The following is a 22,656-nucleotide window of genomic DNA, read 5'->3' on the forward strand; positions in this document are numbered from 1 at the left end:
TGGAATTTAACCCGGTACCTCTGCGCTGTGAAGCCGACGTGCTAACCACTGGACTACCGGGCTGCCTCCTGAAGGAGCGCCGTTGCAAATCATAAATGTGGAGGCTTTAAAATAGTGTGTAATAAGCTTTCCCCAATATGAACGGGAAAACAGCAATGTGATGCAAGCGTACAATTTGGGCATTTCTGTCACCCTTTTCTCTCCAATAAAGTCATGAAAAGCCTTTTTTTTTCTCAGTTCCCCCACATATTGGGAGCCCCAGGGAGAAAAACAATCCTGGTGCTGTGTCTGCCGTGGCCTGATGTCTCTCAGTATTTAAGCCCAAATTACTCAATTACATGTCAGAACACGTCTACATAGCCCCGTTCTTTGTTGTTACCTTGTTTTGTGTTTATAAACGCTTTTACTTTGCCACTTCCATGTAAAATCCGCCTCTGGCTCCAAGTTCTGTTCCACGTGTCACAACTAAAATTGGCAAAAATGAAGAAGTACACATAGTGAAGTGGAAATTTTGCTGTCTGCACAGACTTCTTACAATAATAACCATTGTAAATCACAAGGTCTAGGTCAATCTGCACTCCCAAGACCGGTTGCAGTCAGCGTGTGAGCAACGGTCATGCCCCTGTGGCGTGGCTAAGCTGATAAAAAGGAGGAGCAGCAAGAGATCTGTGGAGGACAAAGGGTCCCGTCCTGAGGCTTTCCACACCACTTATCAGCTGTGAGTAATTTGATCTGCTTCCTAACTTGACACGCTCCTCGCATGCAAGTTTAAGCTTACATCGGGCAATGCGCTTCAATAGACAAAACATGTCATTTGCTGATTAGCTGGAATATGTCAAGTTTGGGCCACGAGCAATCACAAGTCACCATGAGGTAGAATACAGTCGTTCATGTATTGTTGCAGGCGGAGCTGGAGGCTTCAGGAAGAGTAGGCGTGCCCAGTTCGCTTGAGAAACTGCTCTGTCAGACCTTTCTTTTTCCTGCCTTGAGTTTTGTTTGTGCATGTGTTTACATGTTTCACTCATAGCTTGATGACTATTTGATTAAGCCTGCTACTCAAGGATGATCTGATTAGAATTTTCTTTTTAATATTTAGACGATGGCACTGATTCTGGTTGCCTTTACGCTTGCTGCAATTCCAACAGCCTACTGCTATTCCGTTACTTTCCAAGACCTGAGTGGGGCTAATGGTAAGTATTGTCTCACCTGTCACAGACAATTTTTAAAGTTCTTGATAAGACTTTTGTTTACCCTGACAGCGAACAGGACCTCCATTAAGTTCCTGGCATTTGGTGACTGGGGAGGTGTGCCTTACCCTCCTTATAGGACTGTGGTACAAAAGGCCACTGCTCATGAAATGAATAAAGTAGCAGAGCAGATGGGAGCTGACTTTGTTTTGGCCCTTGGTGATAACTTCTACTTCAAAGGTGTGGACAGAGTGGATTCTCCGAGATTTAAGGTCAGCCCAAGAGACGTCTAATACTCTGACAACTGTTCATCGTATTTGAAAATGTTCTGATATGTTGTCATCTGAATTGGAAAAAAAAACAGGACACCTTTGAGGCTGTGTACACAGGAAAGTCCCTCAATGTCCCCTGGTATGTTCTAGCTGGCAATCATGACCATGCAGGAAATGTCAATGCCCAGATTGAATATTCAAAGAAATCTACAAGATGGTAAGAAAAAAGATCTGTCTAAAGGCTACAAATGTTCCGTTAATGTTGAAGGCTCAATGATCCTTTGTGAATATACTGTACATAGAGCAAATAATGAGACTCAATGTGTGAAATTTCAAGTGGTTTATTAAAACAACATAAAAACCAATTTGCAACAAAATATGAACTACTTGGACTTATCTTATTACTGTAGTCATACTACATTTATTATGTGGATTAAAAAAAACACCCATGAAAGCAAATTATATTTTTTTTATATGCTTTGGCACTGTATGTTACATCTTGTGCAGTGACAATTTCAATGTAATCGTCCCAGGTTCCAGTAAAGAGTTTCCAACTGACTTGCCACGTATAATTTTTATAAATCCAACAGAAATGTTCCATCCCGTTGCACCCTGAGTGCTGTCTGTATAAACGGTGTGTATTAAAAAAAAATGTGATTAATAATCAGGAAAAACTACGGTAGCCCTCTGTCTGATGTTTACGTAGACTTGAAATGTCTGCGTGAATAGCATAAATAAAATGTAAGAAAAAAAATGTAAGAAACTTATTTTTGTGGTGAACTTGTTTGACTTGTTCGACTGTTTTTCTTAGCCTGATTTGAATGTAGCCCCTCCGAGTCGCGTGTCACGAGCCATACCCCTTACATGTACACGACGGGCAGTGTACGTATTATGCACTGGAAGGAAGCTAACAGTAGCCACGGCTGCTCAGTTGGCAACATTACTTATCCGTAATAGTGATACTGTAACACAGATGTTATCATTTTGAAGTTTAATTTCAAGTAAAAGTTCTTAATGACTTCGCCCGTCTGTTCATTCTCAAAATCAAATGTGGTCCTTGAGCACAAAGATTTGCCCAACCCTGGTTCCAGCGCTGCCCTAAAGTGGTTTACTCTATCAACGGAAAAGTGGTTGGTGATTGTAAGGGTTGCTGTTTTTTTGTTGTTTATTAGGAACTTCCCTTCCTACTACTATGAGCTGGACTTCCGCATCCCGAACACAGACAAGACGCTGACCATCATCATGCTTGACACCGTGATTTTGTGCGGCAACTCTCTCGATTTTGTGAATGAGAAGCCCAGAGGCCCCTTGAGTGTAGAGGATGCAAACCGCCAGCTGACATGGCTGGAGAAAAGAATGGCTCAGTCCAAGGCCAATTTTCTCCTGGTGGCCGGTCACTACCCGGTGTGGTCGGTGTCCGAACACGGGCCCACAGATTGTCTCCTGCGGGGCGTTCGCCCCCTCCTGCTGAAATACAACGCCACTGCCTACTTTTGCGGCCATGACCACAATCTGCAGGTAACTCCTGTCAAATGGATTTAAATGACGTGCTTAATCTCAAACCCATAACCTCCGTTGCAGTACATTGAGGAGTCTGAGGTGGGCTACGTAGTGAGCGGCGCTGGAAACTTCCTGGACCCGGATATCCGCCACTGGAAACATGTCCCCAAAGGTTCCGTCAAGTTTTTCACTGGCCAGGCGTCCACGCTCGGTGGCTTTGTTCATGCAGAAGTCACGCAGAACAAGATGATGCTCACCTTCTACCAGGCTAAAGGCACTTCTCTCTATCGCACAGTGCTCTCACCAAGGAATGGCATGTAGATGACAAAGGACCTTTGCATCCAAATTCTGCATGTTTTTAAATCTCTCTCTCTGTCTATCCTCTCTGACCTTTGCAATCTGATGTTATAGAAGGAATCATTTTTTTATATCTTAGTCTGAAGTTTTGAGGGGAACCCCGATAGGATCTGAACTAAACGGCCTTTGCGCTAATAGCTAATACTGCAAGGGTTGTGTATGAAAGAGCATTGTAACCGATTACAACTGATGAACTGTTTTCAATGTAAACAAGTCTAAATTTTACTCTCAGCGTTGTTCATGAAAACCTGGAAAAAGATGACTCGCACTACTTGTCATGCGCTTTCTGGTGAAGAGAGTGGAAGATAAATGGTGGATTGACCTTCTGCCGTCGATTCAGGTGAGGATTTGTAAAATGGAATCCTTGCATACGCTCAAGAAAAAAATGTATGCGTGAATTCTGACTGACAAGATAAACCAGTTGCTCTCAGTTATGGACTAGTCAGACTCAAGTCTTATTCTGCTATGCACATGGTTGCATATGTCATTCCGGGCATTATCTCAACAGAGGTAGCTCTTACCCCCTTTTTTCCTCCCCAATTTCACTCTTTGGATAAATTTGAGAATGAAAAATGAGTAAATGACGATCACGTAATTTTCCATCAGTTTTCCGTTTGTTGAACAGTTTAGTATTTGTAATTCCCTCCTCGTGTTGTACTGCATGGTTGCTTGGCGCTAATCAAATTGATGTATGTTGGGATGAGCAGTAAGGCTCTCAAAGCATTACAGCACTTCAGTCAGACTAGGAAGGTGGGTCTCTACTTAATAGTTGCACTTGCGGACAGACCACACACCATTTGGCAAAATGCCTTTTCTTTTGCGTCCCTTTTATGTAAATAAATATAATCATTGTGAAAATAAAATGTGATCTTGTGACTGTGTGCTTAAATGTCCAACACTCTAAAATAAGGGATATTCGCCTTTGGGATAAAGTTTCAGGAGGAACTTGCATTACAACCTTTACAAGTGAACTTAACATGACCTCGTTTAAATTTCAGAAAGGAAATGTACAAGAGCTGGATGTTTTGCACAATTTGCTGTTTGCTAACAAAACCGATCCATGAATTGGCCAATACATTCAGAAGGACATCCACTTCCATACACTTCTGTGACTCTTCCAGTCTTTTATGTGTTGTTTTGGTTTCAGGATGTCAAAATGCAACCAGCGCAATTGTCACGTTGTGCCCGAAGCGATAGAAAGATCGTTTAATACAAAAACGAGGTTTAATTAAAAACACGAGGTTTAATACAAAAACACAAAATACCAGTTCGGGAGAAACAACAAAAAGCCCTGGTCAAAAATAAGGACCAGGAATGAATTAAGGAGGTAACAGAAAACGCTTGCGGGAAAAATAGCAAGGAGAATGAATTGGCGACTATAGAAATTCACACGAGCAGATATAAAGACGCGCAATTACAGCCGCAAGGCTTCAAGGCAACGAATGGAATTAGTAGTAAGCGAGAGAATTGGCACAGCGTGGAATACTCCGGCAGTAAGTCAACTGCCAGAGCGCACAAATAAAGCCCGTGTAATTAGTCCCCAATGGGTGACAGGTGTGTGGGTGGCAACAGGGCCTGCCCCCTGCTGGCAAACACGGGACGTGACAGCAATGGTCTGTTCAAATAGTAATCGTTATTGTACCAGGAAGTGGGTTGGTCGATTCATGAAACAAACACATTGGAGGAGAACAGTAAATAAACATTGAGCAGTTGGACGTTAGCACTCAAAAGTTTACAACATGTTAAATGAGTTGACCGGTTAAGGTTCCAGTATATTTTAGGTTCATCCTGAAATTTCACCCGAAAGCCGAATATTCCGAATTTTTTGTGCTTATCGAAGAGTGTATAGTAAAAAATATATATAAATTAAGCAAAATTTAATGTCACTAGATGCATTGTGCAGGTTATCAGACTGTTGGCTTGACTGTTGACTTAAAAAAAAATCATATTCTACAAAACAATCCATATTGGACATCACACCCCGCAGTGTGAACATAGTTTAAGGCTAGAATCTCTTACATGATCTCTGCTCGCCTCCACATAACATGCCAGATGAGGATTGGGCAGATTGGCAGAGATTCAAAGGATAAATTTAATCCACCAATTGCTCTTCCCTTAAGGGACAGCAGGATTAATTTATAGCACAAGGTGTTTTACCCTCCTTTCCTTTGTTGACACTTGAAAATTGTATTTGAGAATTTGCAGTTATTTCATTTATGAAAAAATGATCAATTTCACCAGTAGCAGATGTTATGTTGATATTTCTGTGTCTTCCCCGTTTTGAAGTCATTGGTGAACAATTCGATCAGCGTGGGGTGCAAGCCTGCCAGGGTTAGCCAGAAATCGGGTTAAGCTGTCAAGTGTGACTAATGGACAGGTGAGGATCACTTAATCCCCCGCTGATGTCAAGCCACGACTACACAGTAGATGCCTCGTGAACGTCACTGCTGAGCACGCACCTTTGCTGAGGTTGTAAATGTGATGTGGGCTTTGCTGGCCCTGACAGTTCACCATTGTACACAATTTCAAATACATTTTAATCGTTGGCGGTTCGAGACCTCTGTTTGACTTTCAACCAGTCCAAGGTGTTGTCTGCCTTTCAGCCAAAGTTAGCAACACGATGAGCTGCCCAGAGGATGGATAGAAGGATAATATGAAAATGTAGATGATCACAAACTTAAGAAGCCAGCATTCAGCACGACTCAAACACGTCTCTGTTATATTCTCTTGTTAACGTCATGTGATGAAAGAAAATCAACAATGGTTAACCGGTTCAGCATATGGAACACAGAACAGTGGTTCTTAACCTTGTTAGAGGTACCGAACCCAACTAGTTCTTATGCACTTTCACCAAACGCTTCATTAGTGAAAAAAAAATATATATTGTTTTTTACAAATTCAAGACATTAAATAAACAACACATTTATTAAAACCAAAAAAAATTAATACAATTACATGGGATAAGTATAGTTTTTTTTTTTTAATTGTACTATCACGACAGTCACACGGTGACTACTGAGCGAACTAAATTTCCCGCAGTCCTGATTGGACAAGCAATGTAATGCAATTATCTGCAGCCAGCGATGGCCAAGCAGGCATGTCATAACTAATTGACATCTTGAGTCGGGTGTGTCTTAATCTCCATGGCACAGGGTCCGTCGAACCCCTGAGACCGAACGACTCACCAAACACAGAGGATTCAATCAAACCCAGGTTAAGAAACACTGGTCTAGGCTATGCACAGTTGCAAATAAACAACATGAGTGGGGTCCTGGCAGAAATTCCTGTCAGTCTTATGACTTGTAGCTTTGCGCTGTCAGGCGTCACTGACTTCCTATGTTTGGCAAAGTTTCAGTATCTGTCCTGTTTTAATTCCGCAGCTCAAAAGTCATGAAACGGTGCCATATTAAGGCTAAACTGTTCTTCTAATCGTCTCTTCCTAATCTCTATATCCCTCACTTAATGGAGACACCCATGTTGGTGCCGCGAGCAGTGTGACCTTGACAACTATTTATTCCGCTGATGAAACAAGACTCCGCAGCCTGGCAATCTGAAAGCATTGTTTTATTCATTGTTAGCTTGCCAGCAGTCCTCCACACACTTGGCTGACCGACACATAATAACGGTCATGTGGGGTCCGGTAAGTTTGTGCTGTTCTGTGCTTCTCCCTTTACAAACACTGTAAAAAACAATTTGGGGGATTGGTAAAAATTATCCATGACAATTATGGAAACATTTATCTGATAATTTTACGCAGTAACTGGATTCTAAAATAAAGGGTAACCTACGCGACCGATTAAATATCAGTAACTGGGGGAAAAAAATGTCAATTATTCCAACACTTCTCCCTGTGCCTGCGTGGGTTTTGTCCGGGTACTCCGGTTTTCTCCCACATCCCAAAAACATGCATGGTCGATTGATTGGACACTGAATTGTCCATTTGTGTGCAATTTTGAGAAAGCATTGCAGTTATGATCTAAATAAAGCGGTGAGCTGTTTTCTGGGGAAAATATTTTCCGGTCGACAGACAAGCTGTCTTTTGTCCAATTTATCCTCCAGCAGAACACTATAAGGTGCCAATATGATCCTCAGAAAAATAAAAAAAATCCTCAGTGTCTCTGTATTCCAGGGCCCTTGATGTGGTTTGCAAGGAGCTAACACGCTATCACTGCTTAATTGCCAAAAAGCGGTCTTTCTCAACCATTGTCATTCTGGGACCCGCATTTTACTTTCGTTGCATATTGCGACCCACTTTTGTAGACGTTATGGAGAATAAAAAACACCCTTTTGTTTCAAATTAGCCTCTGACAACACATGCATACAAAAACATATATTAAACTTAACATCATTTAATGCCACAAAACTGCTGTTAATCAAATCAAAAATCTTGAGGCGATCATTATTAGAGGTTGAAGTAGTGTTATTTAGAGAAATCTATGAGCAAAATTGTATCATGTTTAAAGTTTCATTTAATCTGGGCACATCTAAATGTTTGGGTGCATATCCAGCACCCCCAAATGCCCGCACACAAAGGTGCCGGCCACCTGGCCGGAGGGCTGTTGAAGTCCACAATTAGCACGTCAATACAGGTGGGCGACCACAGGGGAGAAGGCAAAACTTGGTCACAAAAGGGGGAATGAATAATTCGGGAACAGCGGGTGAGCAACAAAAGACGAGTTGAGAACACCCGTCGCGCCCAGGCGACATTGGCCATCCGCAAAGTCTGCAACATGTTGATTCAATGTAGACCAGACAGAAAAGGCGCCAATGTACTGGTGGCTCGAGGTTGAAAAACAGGTAACCAATCACTACTGAGGGGCCCGACCGGGGGTGCGCTATGCAAATATCGGGGGCAGTGTTTTTCTTGTATTTTGCATATGCTACAATAAAATGTAGAACTCGCGGAGACTTTGAGTGTGATCGCGGAGCAACAACCGTCGTTGGCTCTCAGAGGTCCGCTTCCGCCGATATTGAAGACAATTTTCCTGTGTGCCGAGTCGTTTCTTTAACTTTGTCCGAGAAAATCTCTGACAAGTATACGTACAAATGTCCACATCCATTTTGACTAATTGCAGTTTTCTGATATGAAGCAACGGTAATCTTTTTTACGCTTTCATAAAGTGTTTTAGACTGTCCCGAAAATTTAAAATAAGAATACACAAATACACCCAAATTAGGCCTGCGACCCAGTTTTTGGTCTCGACCCACCAGTTAGAAATCACTGAGATAAACAGTGTAGTTGATGGACAGTCATAAAAAGGCTCCAGCATCTGAAAAAAAAGGCTGGAAAGACATTCCGTCAGGCATCACTCTCTTTTGGAATTGGCTGATTGTAGGATGGGCTGCCACTAGAAAGGCTAGTGGGAAAGAAGGAGGGTATGTATGGAAGGACCCCCATGAGCGGGCTGGTCAATGGCGTCTCTGAAGAAGGTGTCATGGGGATGATGACGTCATCCTGGTCCCACACGTGGAAGGCGTTGGGGTGTGAATGGACGAGGGCAGGAGGCATTTGGAGCGGGCTGACCCCCTCTGTCACGCCATCTTTTTTCACGTCCTCATCGACTGGACCCAGCAAACAGTCTGTGGATCGATGGCAAATGGCAGGTGATGAAAGATAACCACGATTGGCACTGAATATTAACTAGTGGATCCGCTGTCTACGGTTTACTGAATTTAATGTGAGTCGTAGCAGGCCACCAAAACGTCTTGCATTCTCATCCTTTCAAGTGGTAAGGACCACAAAAGAAATTAAAGAAAATGCACGAATACGAACGGAGATCTCAGGGTACAATGGCAGTGCGGCATACTTTTTGTGGAATGCAGAATTATATATTTGACTGGAGAAAAAAGGTTACATTTCCATTCATCCATCCATTTTTCTACACCCCTTATTTTGCTCAGGTTAGTGAAGATCCGGAGTCAATTCCAGCTGATTTTGAGCAAAAGTCAGATTACAACCTGTACTGGTCTTCAATCAACCACAGGCCCCATATATGATGTTGGAAGTAATGACGTACAGTAATTCATTGAATGTACTTGGACAGATTATTTGTGTGAATGTACATGAGTATTTCTTTTTCTGATGACTTTTAGTCCCTAAATTTCAAAATAAGTATCTTTACTTTTTACTTCTTCTTCTTTGTCACAATAGGCTTGTGATTTTTTTCAATCTTGCTAAACAGACTTTGAGTAGACATATCGTCCTGACTACCAGTAGTTCAAATTTGTCCTCTGTAGAGAACATGTGTAAACCTAAATATCCAATATCCAATCGCGTCACAAGTTGACTTTTTGATATTTTTGTTAGACGAACTGTTTCACAATGAAGTTCCGTTTCCCCTGTGTTGGGTTCCGATGTCCACTGTAGAAGACGCATCGAAAACTTAAAAACAAACTAAAATAAAAAAATTACAAATTTCTTATGCAGTATTCCATTTTTTTTTTTATTAAAATAAATGTGATTGGACAACATTTTTTTGCTGGTCGTCAGGAGGTTCAGTAAATTACACTGCAGTGGAGATTTTTGCTTGACTGATTTATTGGGATCTTGAGGACAAAGGCAGGGGGAAAAAACCCCCAGGAAAAACAGCAGCATGGGGAACAGGAACCAGCATTAACAGTAACGACCAAAAATTCAGTGACGCAAGATATTCTTCGTCCGTGACCTTATTGAAGACAATTGTTTGATGCTGAAACATTTTTGTTGTGTTAATTTTTTACGCTTACGCGGAACCCGTCATCAGTTGTCTTTTTTTTTCCCTTGTCACTATGAGCTCGTAAACGCTATGCAACTGATTACAAGACACAAACTATTTTGTGCAGAGAATTTTTGTTGTTGTGCCAGGTTACCCCAAAAAAAGAAAAACGTTTTTGTACAGACCTGTCATTGAAAGTAAAAATACACGTGTACTTTTGCACTTAATTAGATTTCACGGTGTACTTTCTTCTTTATTTATTTATATATTATTTCTTACTAAAGTAAAGGATTTAAATAAATACATATATAGTGTTTTAATTACTTTTATTTATTTATTATCAGTAGGCGGCCCGGTAGTCCAGTGGTTAGCACGTCGGCTTCGCAGTGCAGAGGTACCGGGTTCGATTCCAGCTCCAGCCTCCCTGTGTGGAGTTTGCATGTTCTCCCCGGGCCTGAGTGGGTTTTCTCCGGGTTCTCCGGTTTCCTCCCACATTCCAAAAACATGCGTGGCAGGCTGATTGAACACTCTAAATTGTCCCTAGGTGTGAGTGTGAGCGTGGATGGTTGTTCGTCTCTGTGTGCCCTGCGATTGGCTGGCAACCGATTCAGGGTGTCCCGCGCCTACTGCCCGAAGACAGCTGGGATAGGCTCCAGCACCCCCCGCGACCCTAGTGAGGATCAAGCGGCTCGAAAGATGAATGAATGAATGAATGAATATTTCTTATCAACTGCTCGTGAGTCATTTTGCTTTTTTGGCACATTTACAGGTACAGACAAGCAACCATTCACATTCACACCATCACTGAGTGGGAACGAAAGCTACATAAGATAAGATAACCTTTATTTGTAACACACTGGGGAAATTTGCATTCTACAGCAGCAAAATTGGGGGGGGGGGTATTTCATTGCACAAAATAGATGTTTCAGAAAGAACTGTACACAGTTCAATAAAAGTGCAATCCAAAATATAGCGTTAGCAATACAGTATATTTGTGGAATTAATCTAATAAATTGGCAATAGAGGAGTATATATTCCATTGTATACATCGTCTGCATAGAAGTCTCGAAAATGAACAGTGCTGTATACATACGTAATATGATAATTGTCCAGATCTACTCCAGCTAAAGTTGCCACATACTGTACCTAACGCTACACAGATAAGAGGGCCCAAGTTATTTTCCTACATTTTGATGCGAACCTTACTACAATAATACCTTACTACAATATCAGGATGTACAACGGCTTATCACTAAGAGGAACCCAAAATAACAGTTTTGTCCCCTTGATATTTGCTTCTTAGAGGCAGGAGAAAACAAAACAAGCAAACAAAAACTTTTGCACCAGGCGCAAACAGTTACGTTGGAGTCCAACACGGAGGTGCTTAAAACTAAACTGGATGTCATTGTGAGAATTTTCGGAAATTGGGTGAGGTATGTTACCTGTGATATCCAGCAGGAGGTCTTTGATGAGATGGCCCACAATAGCATAAGCCACAGCGACCACAACCACAGCGGCAACAAACACGTAAAACACGGATTTTGGTAGCTGGATGAGGTCCCTTGAAGGAGGCTTGTATTCCTCATACAGTGGGTCCACATTCTGGACCAAATATTGGAAGGAATGTCTCTCTTCTTCTTCTGTATTGTGAAAGCTGTCCATATTCCCAGAGTGTCCCAGAGGCGTTGAAGTCCTTCAACAAATTCCAATTTAGTTTTACAGGTGATGCATACCTGCCTTGAGGTGGATGTGGGCTGTGATGTGTGGTTTCAAATGTTAGTCAAGGTAGAAATCCAACATAGCAAAATTAAACCCACTTTTCCAAAATATTTTTTTTTGCATCAATTGTTATTAGATGTTATTTTACAATATTTTTCATTAATGCATTATCCTGTACCAAAAAGAATAGACATTAGATATTCTTTTTCTGACTCGTGCGTTCTCTGCACTGGAATAATCCAAACTGCAGACTGTAAAACACACAGTCGCACACACGCGAATGCGCGCGGGGCGCGCACACAGTGAGCGAGATTGAGAGGAAGGACGGGATTAGATTGTCAATTAGCAAATCCCTCTCCCCTTTAACATTCCAGACGACACAGTTTAGCCCACTTTATACACCACAGACAGAATGTGTCTGCATTGTGAACAAATCAGAAAATAATCATATGACTTTATATTAACGTCCGCACCGTCAATGAATGGAAACGAGTGCATTTTGAGTGCATATTTATGATTTTATTAGAGCTGCAAAATACTTTTGGTGCCAGGAGCACCGCATTCTCTTGTTGCATGTTGTTTTGAGATGGAAGAAATGTCATCTGTGCTGTATGTTGCACATACAGTACATTTGACAAAAAAGTTAACTTGCTTACTTAACTTCAATGCATGTTTTGTGAAAGCGTACACTGCTTTTAGCCACACCACGCTGGCAGCGGCGCTGATAAACGAAAAACGATGACGTATGATCAGCATTCCATACGGGCGACAGTTGTACAGTATTTTCCACGATGCCGGGCTACGGTGGTTTGTCGATCCTAAAACGTCGCTCGCATCCTGCATTTGGTGCGGGTCAGCAGTGCTTTGTATTCAGACCTACGGCGAACCGCACCGAGACGACCTCAAAATATGGGAACAGCGTGCGAAAGGAACCCCGTTACGGTCAAGGGTGGCAATTAGTGCAGGTTTGAGGTTTGACTACACTTTGATGAAATGTAGACAATGTGAAAACCAGTGTCTTTCCACGTAAAAAAAACTCTGGCAAACATTGTCATCTACAGGCCAAAAAGTACAATTGCGATCTATTAATTAAATTGGAAGGCAAGAGTTGGACAGGGGCGAGACGACGAAAACGAATCACATTAATGGATTAATCTGTTGATTGTTTAACCGATCAATCAGTCAATAAATCAATGTTTTAATGTACATCATTTTATTCAAAAAACAAACGGGAAATTGTTTCAAATTGACAGTGCAGAAAATAAATTATTATTCAGTTACTGTTTTGTTCCGTAACATGTTGGAAAATAACCATTGTGAGAATTGCTTTCTAAAATAAAATACATTATGAATTATGAAAATAATAAAAAATAAATACAGGGCTGTATTTGTTTTTTAATTTTAGATTCATAAAATATATATCAAACTGCACATTGGGACCATGAACAGCTACAGCCTTGTATTACGATCGGAAATAACAAAAGTTCCGGGGTTTTTTTCTTTTCTCAATGTAACCCCATATGATTCGTTAAAAATGTGTTTCGACGAAAGCAGCAGAAACAACTGGTATGTACATTGGAAGCTAGCACCCAAGTAATAATTTTAGATTCAGTACCATTATAAACACGTAGGTATTAGCACTTGCGTGATAATCTTTAATTTCTTTATAGATTAATTGTATATGTTGTATGTTTCCACGTCAAACGTGTTCTTTCAGTAGTACACGTTTGAAACGAAAGCTTGAGCTATATAGCATATAGCATCCGATAGTCCAGAAACATACTTGTCTGAACTACAAAGGAGCACTACAGTCTGAGGAACCAGAATGGACTTTTTCTTTGAAGAAACACCCATCTCCCATTCCAACCAGAACAAAGAACGCGACGAGGACCCAGGAATGGTAGAATATCACGTTACATTTTTATTCAAGTATCAGTAATACAACTCGGTAGCCATGATTGAGTTGGACTGTAGACAGCGTTGCTGGTTTCATATCTTCGTAGCTGTGCAGTCACTGTCTCTGGTAACTACAGGTCGAAGACCCACAGGCCTGTTTGAGCAGGGATGACACTGACGAGACTTCCAGGTACTGTACTGTACGGGCACCTTTCAGCTGCGCTCAGTTAGGAATCGTTCAGTCATTCCCAAGTCCCCAATTATTATATTGGGATATTGGCAAATGAAAAATACTCTGTTGCCCTATTTTTAGCGAGCTATTTTGTAGTGCCGTTATGGTATTACAGTAGCGGTCTCTCCTATATAGTGCCCTCTGTGTAACCAGGAATTGCTGGTGAAATACAGTGTGAAAGGCATATCGCAGATTTTTATCAGTGATTGCAGATGAAGACCCACCTTGAATTTTTATGCGTCAGATTTCCTGCTTATTTTACATGAACCCTAATTTTAACGACCCAATTTCTAGTTTTTCACAAAAATTAAAAGTCAAACACTTCGAGTCATTTGAGTTGCTAGGACAGAATAGAGAAGGAATTTGTGGAGAGTTGTTTTAACATTTGTAGATAAAATTCCAGGTGTGTTCCGCTTTACTTTACCTTTGATTTGCATGTTGATTCCACAATTTAAGGAACTATGTAACTTAAAGTGTGTTTCATTGTGCCTTAGCCATCTGATTATACTTATCCACTAAACTCAATGAATTTCAAATTAACAAAGGGAAAACCTTTTACTGGAAGTGTATTTACTGTACATCAATGAAAAAAAACTTCTATGCCATCGTCTGCTCTGCTGTTAAGAAGAGCTGCATTTTTAAAGTTGTGCGTTTTGCTTTGTGGAATCATATACTGGTACATATAAAAAGATGGATAAACAAAAGGGGACATGCCCTCACCTAGGGCAAAAAATATCTTCTGTGTACTTTGCCTCATTGAAAGATACCGAATTGAGTCTCTGATTGCTGTTGTACCGGTAGTTGCAGCCCCAACGACATCAGCAGAAGAGTGCAGGAGCTGGTCGAGAAGATTCACGACCGCCGCACCAGTGACCAAAAAGAAATTGAAAGCTTTCAGCAGAGTCTTGTAGAAAAGGTAGCCCTTTTTAAATAATAATAATGTCCACAGCTTTTGTAGTTGACCTGCAAACCTAATGAGAACCCCGCCCCTGTGGCCTGCCAAAGGTGACGGAGGTGTGCCAGCAAATGAAGCAGGACTTGTACACGGTCTATGAAGAGAACAGCAGCGACATGCATGTGAAGCTGATGGAGTTGACCAATGTGCTAGAGATGTGCACCAAGCTCCACAGGGAGCTCCTGGAAGCCAGCCAAGTGCTGGCCAGCCTTCAAGATGGCCTTGCCGTCAGCGGCACAGCAGAACCTGTGACAGGCTAGATTGCATTCAAGTTCACAGAGTCGAGTTCTTTCCTCCACTTTTCAGAGGTTATCATTTACTGATGGCATCATAGACTTGGAACAATAGTTTGGATTTCAGTCTTTAGGTCAAAGAGCACACAAAGCTTGTTTTCCCTATTTATTAAAAGTATTATTAAAAGTATTGTGTAAGCAGGTCAGTTGCGTTCAAAGAGTAACGTTGACACCATTGAGGAGACCAGTTTCAATGGTTTTCATGTGGAACATCTCAACCACCCTCATTGTGCATTATTTAAAGTTGTATTAAAAGAACACAAAAGCAGCTCTTAGTTTACAGTGTGACATTATTTTTGTACAGTTATAGAGTATACACTTCCTTGTTGTCCATTTACATTCAGGTATCATTTCATCAGATGTGAGGCCATCAGCGTTTGACATCTTCTTTGCAGTTTCTCTAATCCATTTTACATGACTCACTAATTGACATTGGAGCAGCGTTGCGATATTGCTGCCCCTCAAGAGGTTTTGACCACATGCAGTTCAAGGCCAGTTTAAGAAGCTTGTTGGCTGTCACACTGCTCCAGTGCCCAGAGTAGTTTATAGTACCCAAGGCACGTTTCTCATCAGGATGTGTTCTTGACCAACTGTGCAGAGGAAGGCCTGCTACTACCACCCACCACCCTAGTCACTTTTTGGACACTCTGTATTTGTAATATTATCCCACAAACCAAAGCACTTGCTAAGATGGCCATAAAGACCTCGAGATTACACACCCAAAAATCCTCTGAAAACTTTACTTTTCAACTGTAAACGATTGGAGTCCAGTAATAGCTCTGCCCAGGATCAAGGCGTGGATGTCATGGGTTCCTGGCAAAAGACAAAGAGGAATTCCACTCCAATGTTTTTCACAGCAGAGCATAAGCATGCAGTCCAAAAACACACTGATCTCGAGCTACGGATGGACATCGCTGCAGTTAATACGATAGTACTGGTACGGTCCCAAATTTCCTCATCATGGCTGTGGGCAGGCTTGTTTAATCAACCCCAGAAAGCAACATGTGTACATATGTCAAGTGAAACGACTGGCGACATGGAAGACTGGGCAGAATAATGTGAAGCCGGCATCATGTGTGTACCACTTTGTAAGTGGTGTAATTAATTGACTTACCTTCGTAGGTGTTCACAGCCTCTAGGTTCAGGACATGACGGATGATGTGGTATTCATCAGAAATTCCGTTGCCTCCCAACATGTCCCGGGCTTGTCTTGCGACATCTAAAGCTTTGCCACAGCTATTCCTCTTCAGCATGGAAATCATTTCTGGAGCTGCTCTATTCAGACAAGAACAAGAGCATCATTGGAAAGAGCCTTCAAAAAAATAGCTTGACGTATGATCAAGTACTTCTTGTCGTCAATAAGTCTTCCCAGGGATAAACACGACTGCAGGCCAATGGTGATCTCTGTCAACATGTCAGCCATCTTCTTCTGCATCAGCTGATTCCTCGCCAGTGGCACCCCAAACTGTATTCTGATTGCAGCACAGAAATATTTCACATTCTAATAACGCTAAGAGTGATGAAAGACAAAAAAAAAGGCCTATGAATTTGTCTATCAAATCGTACCACTTTGGAATACAGTTTTCAGCCTTAGCTGTGGTTTCAAGAAACATAGCAGACAACAATAAGCAGAAAAAAGTATTCAACTACAAATGCTCAAAAACTATACAATACAATACATCCTGATTTATGTAGCACTTTTACAACAGCTGTAGCTGTTACAAGGCGCTTTACAAAACAGTTAAAGTAAATAACACATAAGACGTGCAATCTTAACCACTTCTCCTTTATCCGCTTTGTTTGAAGCAGTTCTAGATGAAAGAGGAGAGAATCAAAGTGTACTTTCACCAGTGGATCAGAGACGTCATGCTCAAAATACGCACAAATTTCAACGTAAACAAGAAGCTGAGTCCGTTTCAATTCCAAGCGGCGACTCTCAGTTCCAAATACGCATCGGTGGTCTGTGCCGACGCTCTTCTCTCCTCATCCTCAACTTCAGCAGCCAGCCATCCAGCCTCAACAAAGCAGACTGTCCAACAGCGTCGACATCTCCACTGAACAAAACAGGGCTGTGAAAAGTGCAGCCCGTTGCCGGCGCAAAAAACAAGCCCCGCCCCCCGGGCTGTCCAGCACCGACAGTCAAATGGTGTCGACATTCCTCCCAATTAAAATCAGTGCTGGTACACGCATGCTGCCGAGAAGGAGCAACCACAAAGCACAGATTCTTCTCCTTTGATGAATGTCGTGGCGAAAAAACGTTGAAAGCAATCCACATCAGGTCCACATGACGTCACACCATGTGACAAAACAACCCCCCCCCCCAAAAAAAAATCACAAAAAAAAAAAAGGCTCTTGCCGACAGCTGCCTACTTGGGCGCCATCTTGGGGAGAAAAAACTGCAGGAACCACACTAAAATGCCTGTTTAGTACACTACAATCTAAAGAGTGCAACCAGTGAGGGAAATGAACAGAACTAGCCGGAGGGGGTTTTAAAAACTGCAGTTCTGAAGTGTATTTTTTTTTCTTTTTTAAAGGCTAATGGAAATTTTGATTACCGGTAACTGGTAACTTTAGAAAGTCACCAGCCAGATTGGCTGGTGTTCAAAAGTGTCAATTTTGACACTTTTGAACAAAAATTTACATTGTATTTTCTTATTGTTTGTACAGTGTCCTTGGGTGGCATGAAAGGCGCTTTTAAATAAAATGCATTATTATTATTATTATTATAATTTAGAATCCTGTTTATAAACCTAACACACACACAAAATATCTCCAGTGGACTCCACTGACAAATGACTGATACCAGAGAGAGTCTTTCAAGGGAACCAACGCTTTTTAGCATTCCGATCAATTTTGAAGGTTAGATGAATGTCATTCAAGTAGTTATTGTGCACATGGAGGGGCAGCAAGTACCTGTCCAAAGTGTATTGTCTAGCTGCATGGAAACAGAATTCCGCCGCTCCAAGAGCTCCCCAGGCGATGCCATACCGAGCGTTGTTGAGGCAGCCGAAGGGACCCTGGTGATAAGGGCGCCCAACAAAGACGAATCGTCACTGGCTATTTCATTAGGTACAACTGCACAAGAGCTCTCCTGTCGTGGAAATCAATTTCAATGCAATACGATCTTGATAAAGGCAATAGATTGTGGCGTTAACTGAGCATAGCATTGTGGAAAGAAAATGACATGAACTCTGTTTTGGAGATAACCTCACTTAGCATGAGAAGTACTTACAGCAAGACCAGAGACATTTGGTAAAAGGTTCTCTTCAGGAACTTCCACTTCATCCATTAAAATCATGCCAGTAGCGGAGGCCCTCAGAGAGAACTTGCCCTCAATCTTCGGAGTCGCCAAACCTTTCATTCCGCGTTCAAGGATGAAGCCGCGCACCTTGCCATCTTCGCACTTTGCCCAGACCACCGCGATGTCTGCAGCAGGGGAATTGGTGATCCTAAGAAGAGGAGAGAGAATCCCTTTTGCAGTAACTACCCATTAGCATTGAAACGTTGCGCGACATTCACACGAGGTCTCCTGTCAATCAATTCAGTGCATTCAGATCTTTATGAAGGCACGCGATTGTGTCATTGAGGACAGCCTTGTGAAACGTAATGTCCCAGCAACTGTTGCTAGATTCCACCACACAAATATCACATACAGTAAATTACCACTCGACGGCTGCATTGGCTCATGGTTTGAATAGTAAGGCCAGCTGAATTCAAACTTTAGACTAACCTAACAGGAAAAGACTGAATGCACCCAGATGTCAAGCTATCGACATCCAACATGTCCACAATTCATTCATTCATTCATTCATTTGCCGAACCACTTGATCCTCACTAGGGTTGCGGGGGGTGCTGGAGGCTATCCCAGCTGTCTACGGGCAGTAGGCTGGGGACACCCTGAACCGGCTGCCAGCCAATCGCAGGGCACACAGAGACAAACACACGGCCACAATCACACCTAGGGACAATTTTGAGTGTTCAATCAGCCTGCCATGCATGTTTTTTGGAATGTGGGAGGAAACCGGAGCACCCGGAGAAAACCCACGCAGGCCCGAGGAGAACACGCAAACTCCACACAGGGAGGCCGGAGCTGGAATCGAACCCGGTACCTCAGCACTGTGAAGTCGACGTGCTAACCACTGGACTACCGGGCCGCCGTCCACAATTCATAGAAGCTAGAAATAAAATCTTGTATTGATCTCGTTTGATTATGCACGTGCAACTGCTGCGGCTGGTGAGTATATGTCTCGATCAACCCACCAGGTTTTGGCTCCGCTGATAGAGAAGGTCCCACTGGATGGATTGTACGTGGCCTTGGTCTCCATACTGCTGGGATCGCTGCCGTGGTTCGGCTCGGTCAAGCCAAAACAGCCCAGGATTTCTCCACGAGCTGGAATAGACACACACACACAGTACGCAGAGGTCAGAATAGTTTTATAATGCATGTTATTTATCCACACAATCCTTACCAAGCCTGGGTAGGTATTTCTCTTTCTGAGCTTCTGTGCCATATGCGTAGATGGGATGCATGACCAGTGAGGACTGTACGCTCATGACTGAGCGATAGCCGCTGTCCACCCTTTCAACCTCTCTGGCAATCAAGCCGTAGGCCACATAACTCGTTCCCGCACAGCCGTAACCTGCAGAAGGTACAATGGAACGAATGTGGACAAAGGAACAAACGGGTAAACGTGAGCTCGATCATTTTCTCTACCTTTAATAGTGGGGCCCAGGACGCCCAACTCTCCCATCTCGGAGACAATCTCGCGGTGGAAATCTGTAAAATGTTGGGAGAAATAGAAACAATAAGGTTAACGCTGATCGAATGATTGTGACGATGCGAAGGAAAATTGAACAGTTGCTGATTTTGTAGGAGCGCCTGCCAGCCATCAAGTCTGAAATTGAACAACCAAATCTTTAATCACAGAACCTAACAGATCATCTGATTTGCATAAGAAGCTCGGCATTTCTTCTTCCATGACAACAAAGCGATGTCCGCTGTTATGTTGAGAGGCAAACCACACATTCCGAGTGGATATAGAAATGAAACCACAAATTATCATCACAAAGTTGTCTTTTTTCTTTTTTGCATATCAGAAATCACAATTGAGTAAATAGTACTTTTGGTTCAAATTCAGTGCAGTAATGGAACCAAAAAAAATGTTTAAAAAAAAAAAAGATGTCCGATCTGTTGTGCAAACCTGTACACATTTAATCGAAATTTAAAATGAAACATGAAATATTCATTCTTTTTTAGGGAAGCACAACTTCAACTCATAGTCTTCTTTTTATGAAATGAAGGGTGCAAGTGTTCAGTGTTAACTGCTGAATTATTATGCTACCACTAATGGCATTTCTTCTTGCTTTTGCCTTCTCTAAAAGCTTTTAGAGGCATTTTAACCGGTGTCAAAAGTTTCTATAGCGCTACTTTTTTCCCTCCACAACACATCACTGACACACGTTTGTAAGATTCCATTTCTGACAAACACGACATTCTCCCAAAACCATATCGTAGCCATGACGTCACCTAGCCAAATGCTGCACTGCATTTTTTACTGTAGAGCGCATGGCAATACACTTCTTGTCCTTAATAGTTCTGTATGGGATGCCTAATTATCGGCCAAGCGTAATTACATCATTGTCTCCTGCATTTGATTTTTGAAAATTATTTCTGTGATAATTAATTTTTACCACAAGTGGCAAGATTTCACAGGACACGTCAAATTCCAAGAGCCAGAGTTGATCTGCAGGCTTTGAGTTTAACAGTTGCACTCTTGAAGTGACTTGCAAATAGGGGTGAGCCAACACGACGAGCGGTGACCAGCAGGCAGCATAGTAGTACAGTGTATCTTATAACTAACTACTAATGTTCTACAGACAACAGGAATTGTTTTGTTTTTTGAGAAAATGCACATTTTGGATTCTTTTAGGATGTGTGTTTTTCCTCACGTTCATGTCTGTTGGCCATCACGATACGGGACATGAGTTTTTCTTGGCAGTAGTCGCGGAACGAGTCCCGGATCATCACCTCCTCTTCTGTCAGCTGACCTTCCAAGTCCAGAGCGTCTCGCCAGTTGAATGGCACCTTGGCTGAGGGTCAAAACATATCCATAGACAGGGGTTATGTCACTGTCACACGTGGTAACAGAACATGTAACGAGCAGGGTAGGTTAAACTCCTTCAAATGTTACGTACTTACCTCTCTTGGCAGCCTTTCTGACTTCTTCAGCATCTATTGTTAACATATATAAATATCTCACCTTAAACGTGTCCAATGCATTTTTTTAGCCAAGCATTTCTTCAATTCTTCGTAAAAGAGCCAACTTTACCATTAACTTTGAGAGGGGCAGTAGCAGTTGTACTCTGGGCTCGGCACACATTGACAGCTGCACATTTTGGGGTGCCGGACAGCAGACGAGTCACACTTCTCAAAGCCATACTGCGCCTAATAAAAAACAAACTCATAGTCATCCAACCAGTGCATCCTGAGAAATTAAAATACAATCATCTCATTAGAAACGCACAAACGGTCTGAGGAAAGCATGCATGTGATAGGAAGCCTATTGTGTAAAGAGTGCTGTCGAGCGCAACTAAGAACTTTAAAAGTCTCCGTGCAACGATTTGAAGCGAATTCTGCTACTAATGTGACAGCGACTGTTCTCACCTTACCTGACCGTTTTCTTCCCGGCGTGTTTATCAGCTACAATGTTCTCATGAGTTTTTGTCCCAGACGCTTGTTGTTAAGTAATGGTTCGCTTTATGTTACGTCACTCGCGTGTCACGTCCTTGGCAAATCGGAGGGCGTGGCTCTACGTCCTCGGTCCTCATTGGCTGTTTTTTTGTGCCACTCCAGTAATTCAAAAAGCTAAATATTTTGGGTCTTTTTGCACCTGCTAGGAATGTTTGACTTTGACTTGTGGTTGTTTAATCAGACATCTGATCTTGGAAATTCGGGTGAAGAGAACGGCGGAGCAGTCAGCCGATCACCACATGGTGGTGTGTTGGCTTCCATGGTGGGGAATGTCCCAGTTCGGCCCGTCGGACCCCAACATATTGTGATTGTCCGCTGGGGACATCTGGCAGAGTCCACTATCAGATGGAGTTTCAACTCGCACCTTCGGCAGGAGTTCCACCACGATCCAAGGGGAATTGATAAGGTCCGAGTGGGTCATTTATATACCTGTCAACCTCGGCTAATGGCTGCCCTCATAAATGATTACGATTCCCCTTACAAAGCAACAAAAACCCTTAGGATGGTTTACCGCGCATGCGCACATCATGCATTACCAATTCGACCGTATGCAGCGATGAAAAAAAAATCCGATTGAGGATTACTTTTGCTGGTTTGCCTTGACAATCGTAGCGATCGACGACGGCGTTGTCGTTGGCTACGAGCGGGTAACACGATCTGGATTTGAGCCAAAATGGTCTTTGTGAGATCGGTTCACAATTGTTTTTCCCCCGTATAAAAGTTGTAATATGCCGTAAATGATTTTTAAAAAACGTATTAGATACGGGGAAAACGTACACGTTGACAGGTATGAATCTTC

The 22,656-nt window shown here is 42.3% G+C and overlaps 3 protein-coding genes across 7 annotated transcripts; 2 read left to right on the forward strand and 1 right to left on the reverse strand.

Annotated features, from left to right (window-relative positions):
• The first annotated feature begins 562 nt into the window (after positions 1–562).
• Positions 563–4,179, forward strand: acp5a (acid phosphatase 5a, tartrate resistant). Of its 2 annotated transcripts, none has more exons than XM_052085043.1 (6): positions 563–718; positions 1,097–1,190; positions 1,260–1,459; positions 1,552–1,676; positions 2,632–2,977; positions 3,041–4,179. In XM_052085043.1, the coding sequence occupies exons 2-6, from the start codon at positions 1,100–1,102 to the stop codon at positions 3,278–3,280; spliced, it is 1,002 nt and encodes a 333-aa protein (XP_051941003.1). In that variant the 5' UTR covers positions 563–718; positions 1,097–1,099; the 3' UTR covers positions 3,281–4,179. The 2 variants fall into 2 exon arrangements, with proteins under 2 accessions (XP_051941003.1, XP_051941004.1); XM_052085044.1 differs by lacking the exon at positions 563–718 and adding an exon at positions 980–998.
• Positions 4,180–13,095: 8,916 nt separating this feature from the next.
• syce2 (synaptonemal complex central element protein 2) lies at positions 13,096–15,271 on the forward strand. 3 transcript variants are annotated; one of them, XM_052085090.1, is made up of 5 exons: positions 13,096–13,357; positions 13,531–13,630; positions 13,764–13,816; positions 14,660–14,774; positions 14,864–15,271. In XM_052085090.1, exons 2-5 carry the CDS (start codon positions 13,556–13,558, stop codon positions 15,071–15,073), a joined length of 453 nt encoding a protein of 150 aa, XP_051941050.1. In that variant the 5' UTR covers positions 13,096–13,357; positions 13,531–13,555; the 3' UTR covers positions 15,074–15,271. The 3 variants fall into 3 exon arrangements, with proteins under 3 accessions (XP_051941050.1, XP_051941051.1, XP_051941052.1); XM_052085091.1 differs by having other exon boundaries at positions 13,096–13,296; XM_052085092.1 differs by having other exon boundaries at positions 13,096–13,630; positions 14,666–14,774.
• Positions 15,272–15,333: 62 nt separating this feature from the next.
• LOC127613761 (glutaryl-CoA dehydrogenase, mitochondrial-like) lies at positions 15,334–21,929 on the reverse strand. 2 transcript variants are annotated; one of them, XM_052084993.1, is made up of 12 exons: positions 21,776–21,929; positions 21,436–21,551; positions 21,306–21,338; positions 21,056–21,196; positions 19,821–19,883; positions 19,576–19,746; positions 19,367–19,496; positions 18,339–18,555; positions 18,020–18,123; positions 16,453–16,578; positions 16,221–16,381; positions 15,334–15,919 (listed from the first exon to the last, which is right to left on the reverse strand). In XM_052084993.1, the coding sequence occupies exons 2-12, from the start codon at positions 21,542–21,544 to the stop codon at positions 15,846–15,848; spliced, it is 1,329 nt and encodes a 442-aa protein (XP_051940953.1). In that variant the 5' UTR covers positions 21,545–21,551; positions 21,776–21,929; the 3' UTR covers positions 15,334–15,845. The 2 variants fall into 2 exon arrangements, with proteins under 2 accessions (XP_051940953.1, XP_051940954.1); XM_052084994.1 differs by having other exon boundaries at positions 21,771–21,900.
• Positions 21,930–22,656: the final 727 nt, after the last annotated feature.

This window comes from Hippocampus zosterae, chromosome 13, assembly GCF_025434085.1.
Source record: "Hippocampus zosterae strain Florida chromosome 13, ASM2543408v3, whole genome shotgun sequence".
In the NCBI taxonomy this organism is placed as follows: domain Eukaryota; kingdom Metazoa; phylum Chordata; class Actinopteri; order Syngnathiformes; family Syngnathidae; genus Hippocampus; species Hippocampus zosterae.

What these genes read in the sequence shown, in the direction of transcription:
- acp5a (XM_052085043.1), top strand. Translation starts at nt 1,100, where the DNA reads ATGGCACTGATTCTGGTTGCCTTTACGCTTGCTGCAATTCCAACAGCC. An exon ending in AGACCTGAGTGGGGCTAATG is followed by an intron (nt 1,191 to 1,259) that starts GTAAGTATTGTC and finishes TTACCCTGACAG; the next exon opens with CGAACAGGACCTCCATTAAG. An exon ending in TGGATTCTCCGAGATTTAAG is followed by an intron (nt 1,460 to 1,551) that starts GTCAGCCCAAGA and finishes AAAAAAAAACAG; the next exon opens with GACACCTTTGAGGCTGTGTA.
- syce2 (XM_052085090.1), top strand. Translation starts at nt 13,556, where the DNA reads ATGGACTTTTTCTTTGAAGAAACACCCATCTCCCATTCCAACCAGAAC. An exon ending in GCGACGAGGACCCAGGAATG is followed by an intron (nt 13,631 to 13,763) that starts GTAGAATATCAC and finishes TGGTAACTACAG; the next exon opens with GTCGAAGACCCACAGGCCTG. An exon ending in AGCAGAGTCTTGTAGAAAAG is followed by an intron (nt 14,775 to 14,863) that starts GTAGCCCTTTTT and finishes GGCCTGCCAAAG; the next exon opens with GTGACGGAGGTGTGCCAGCA.
- LOC127613761 (XM_052084993.1), bottom strand. Translation starts at nt 21,544, where the DNA reads ATGGCTTTGAGAAGTGTGACTCGTCTGCTGTCCGGCACCCCAAAATGT. An exon ending in GAAATACCTACCCAGGCTTG is followed by an intron (nt 19,497 to 19,575) that starts GTAAGGATTGTG and finishes TGTCTATTCCAG; the next exon opens with CTCGTGGAGAAATCCTGGGC. An exon ending in CAAATGTCTCTGGTCTTGCT is followed by an intron (nt 18,124 to 18,338) that starts GTAAGTACTTCT and finishes CCTTATCACCAG; the next exon opens with GGTCCCTTCGGCTGCCTCAA.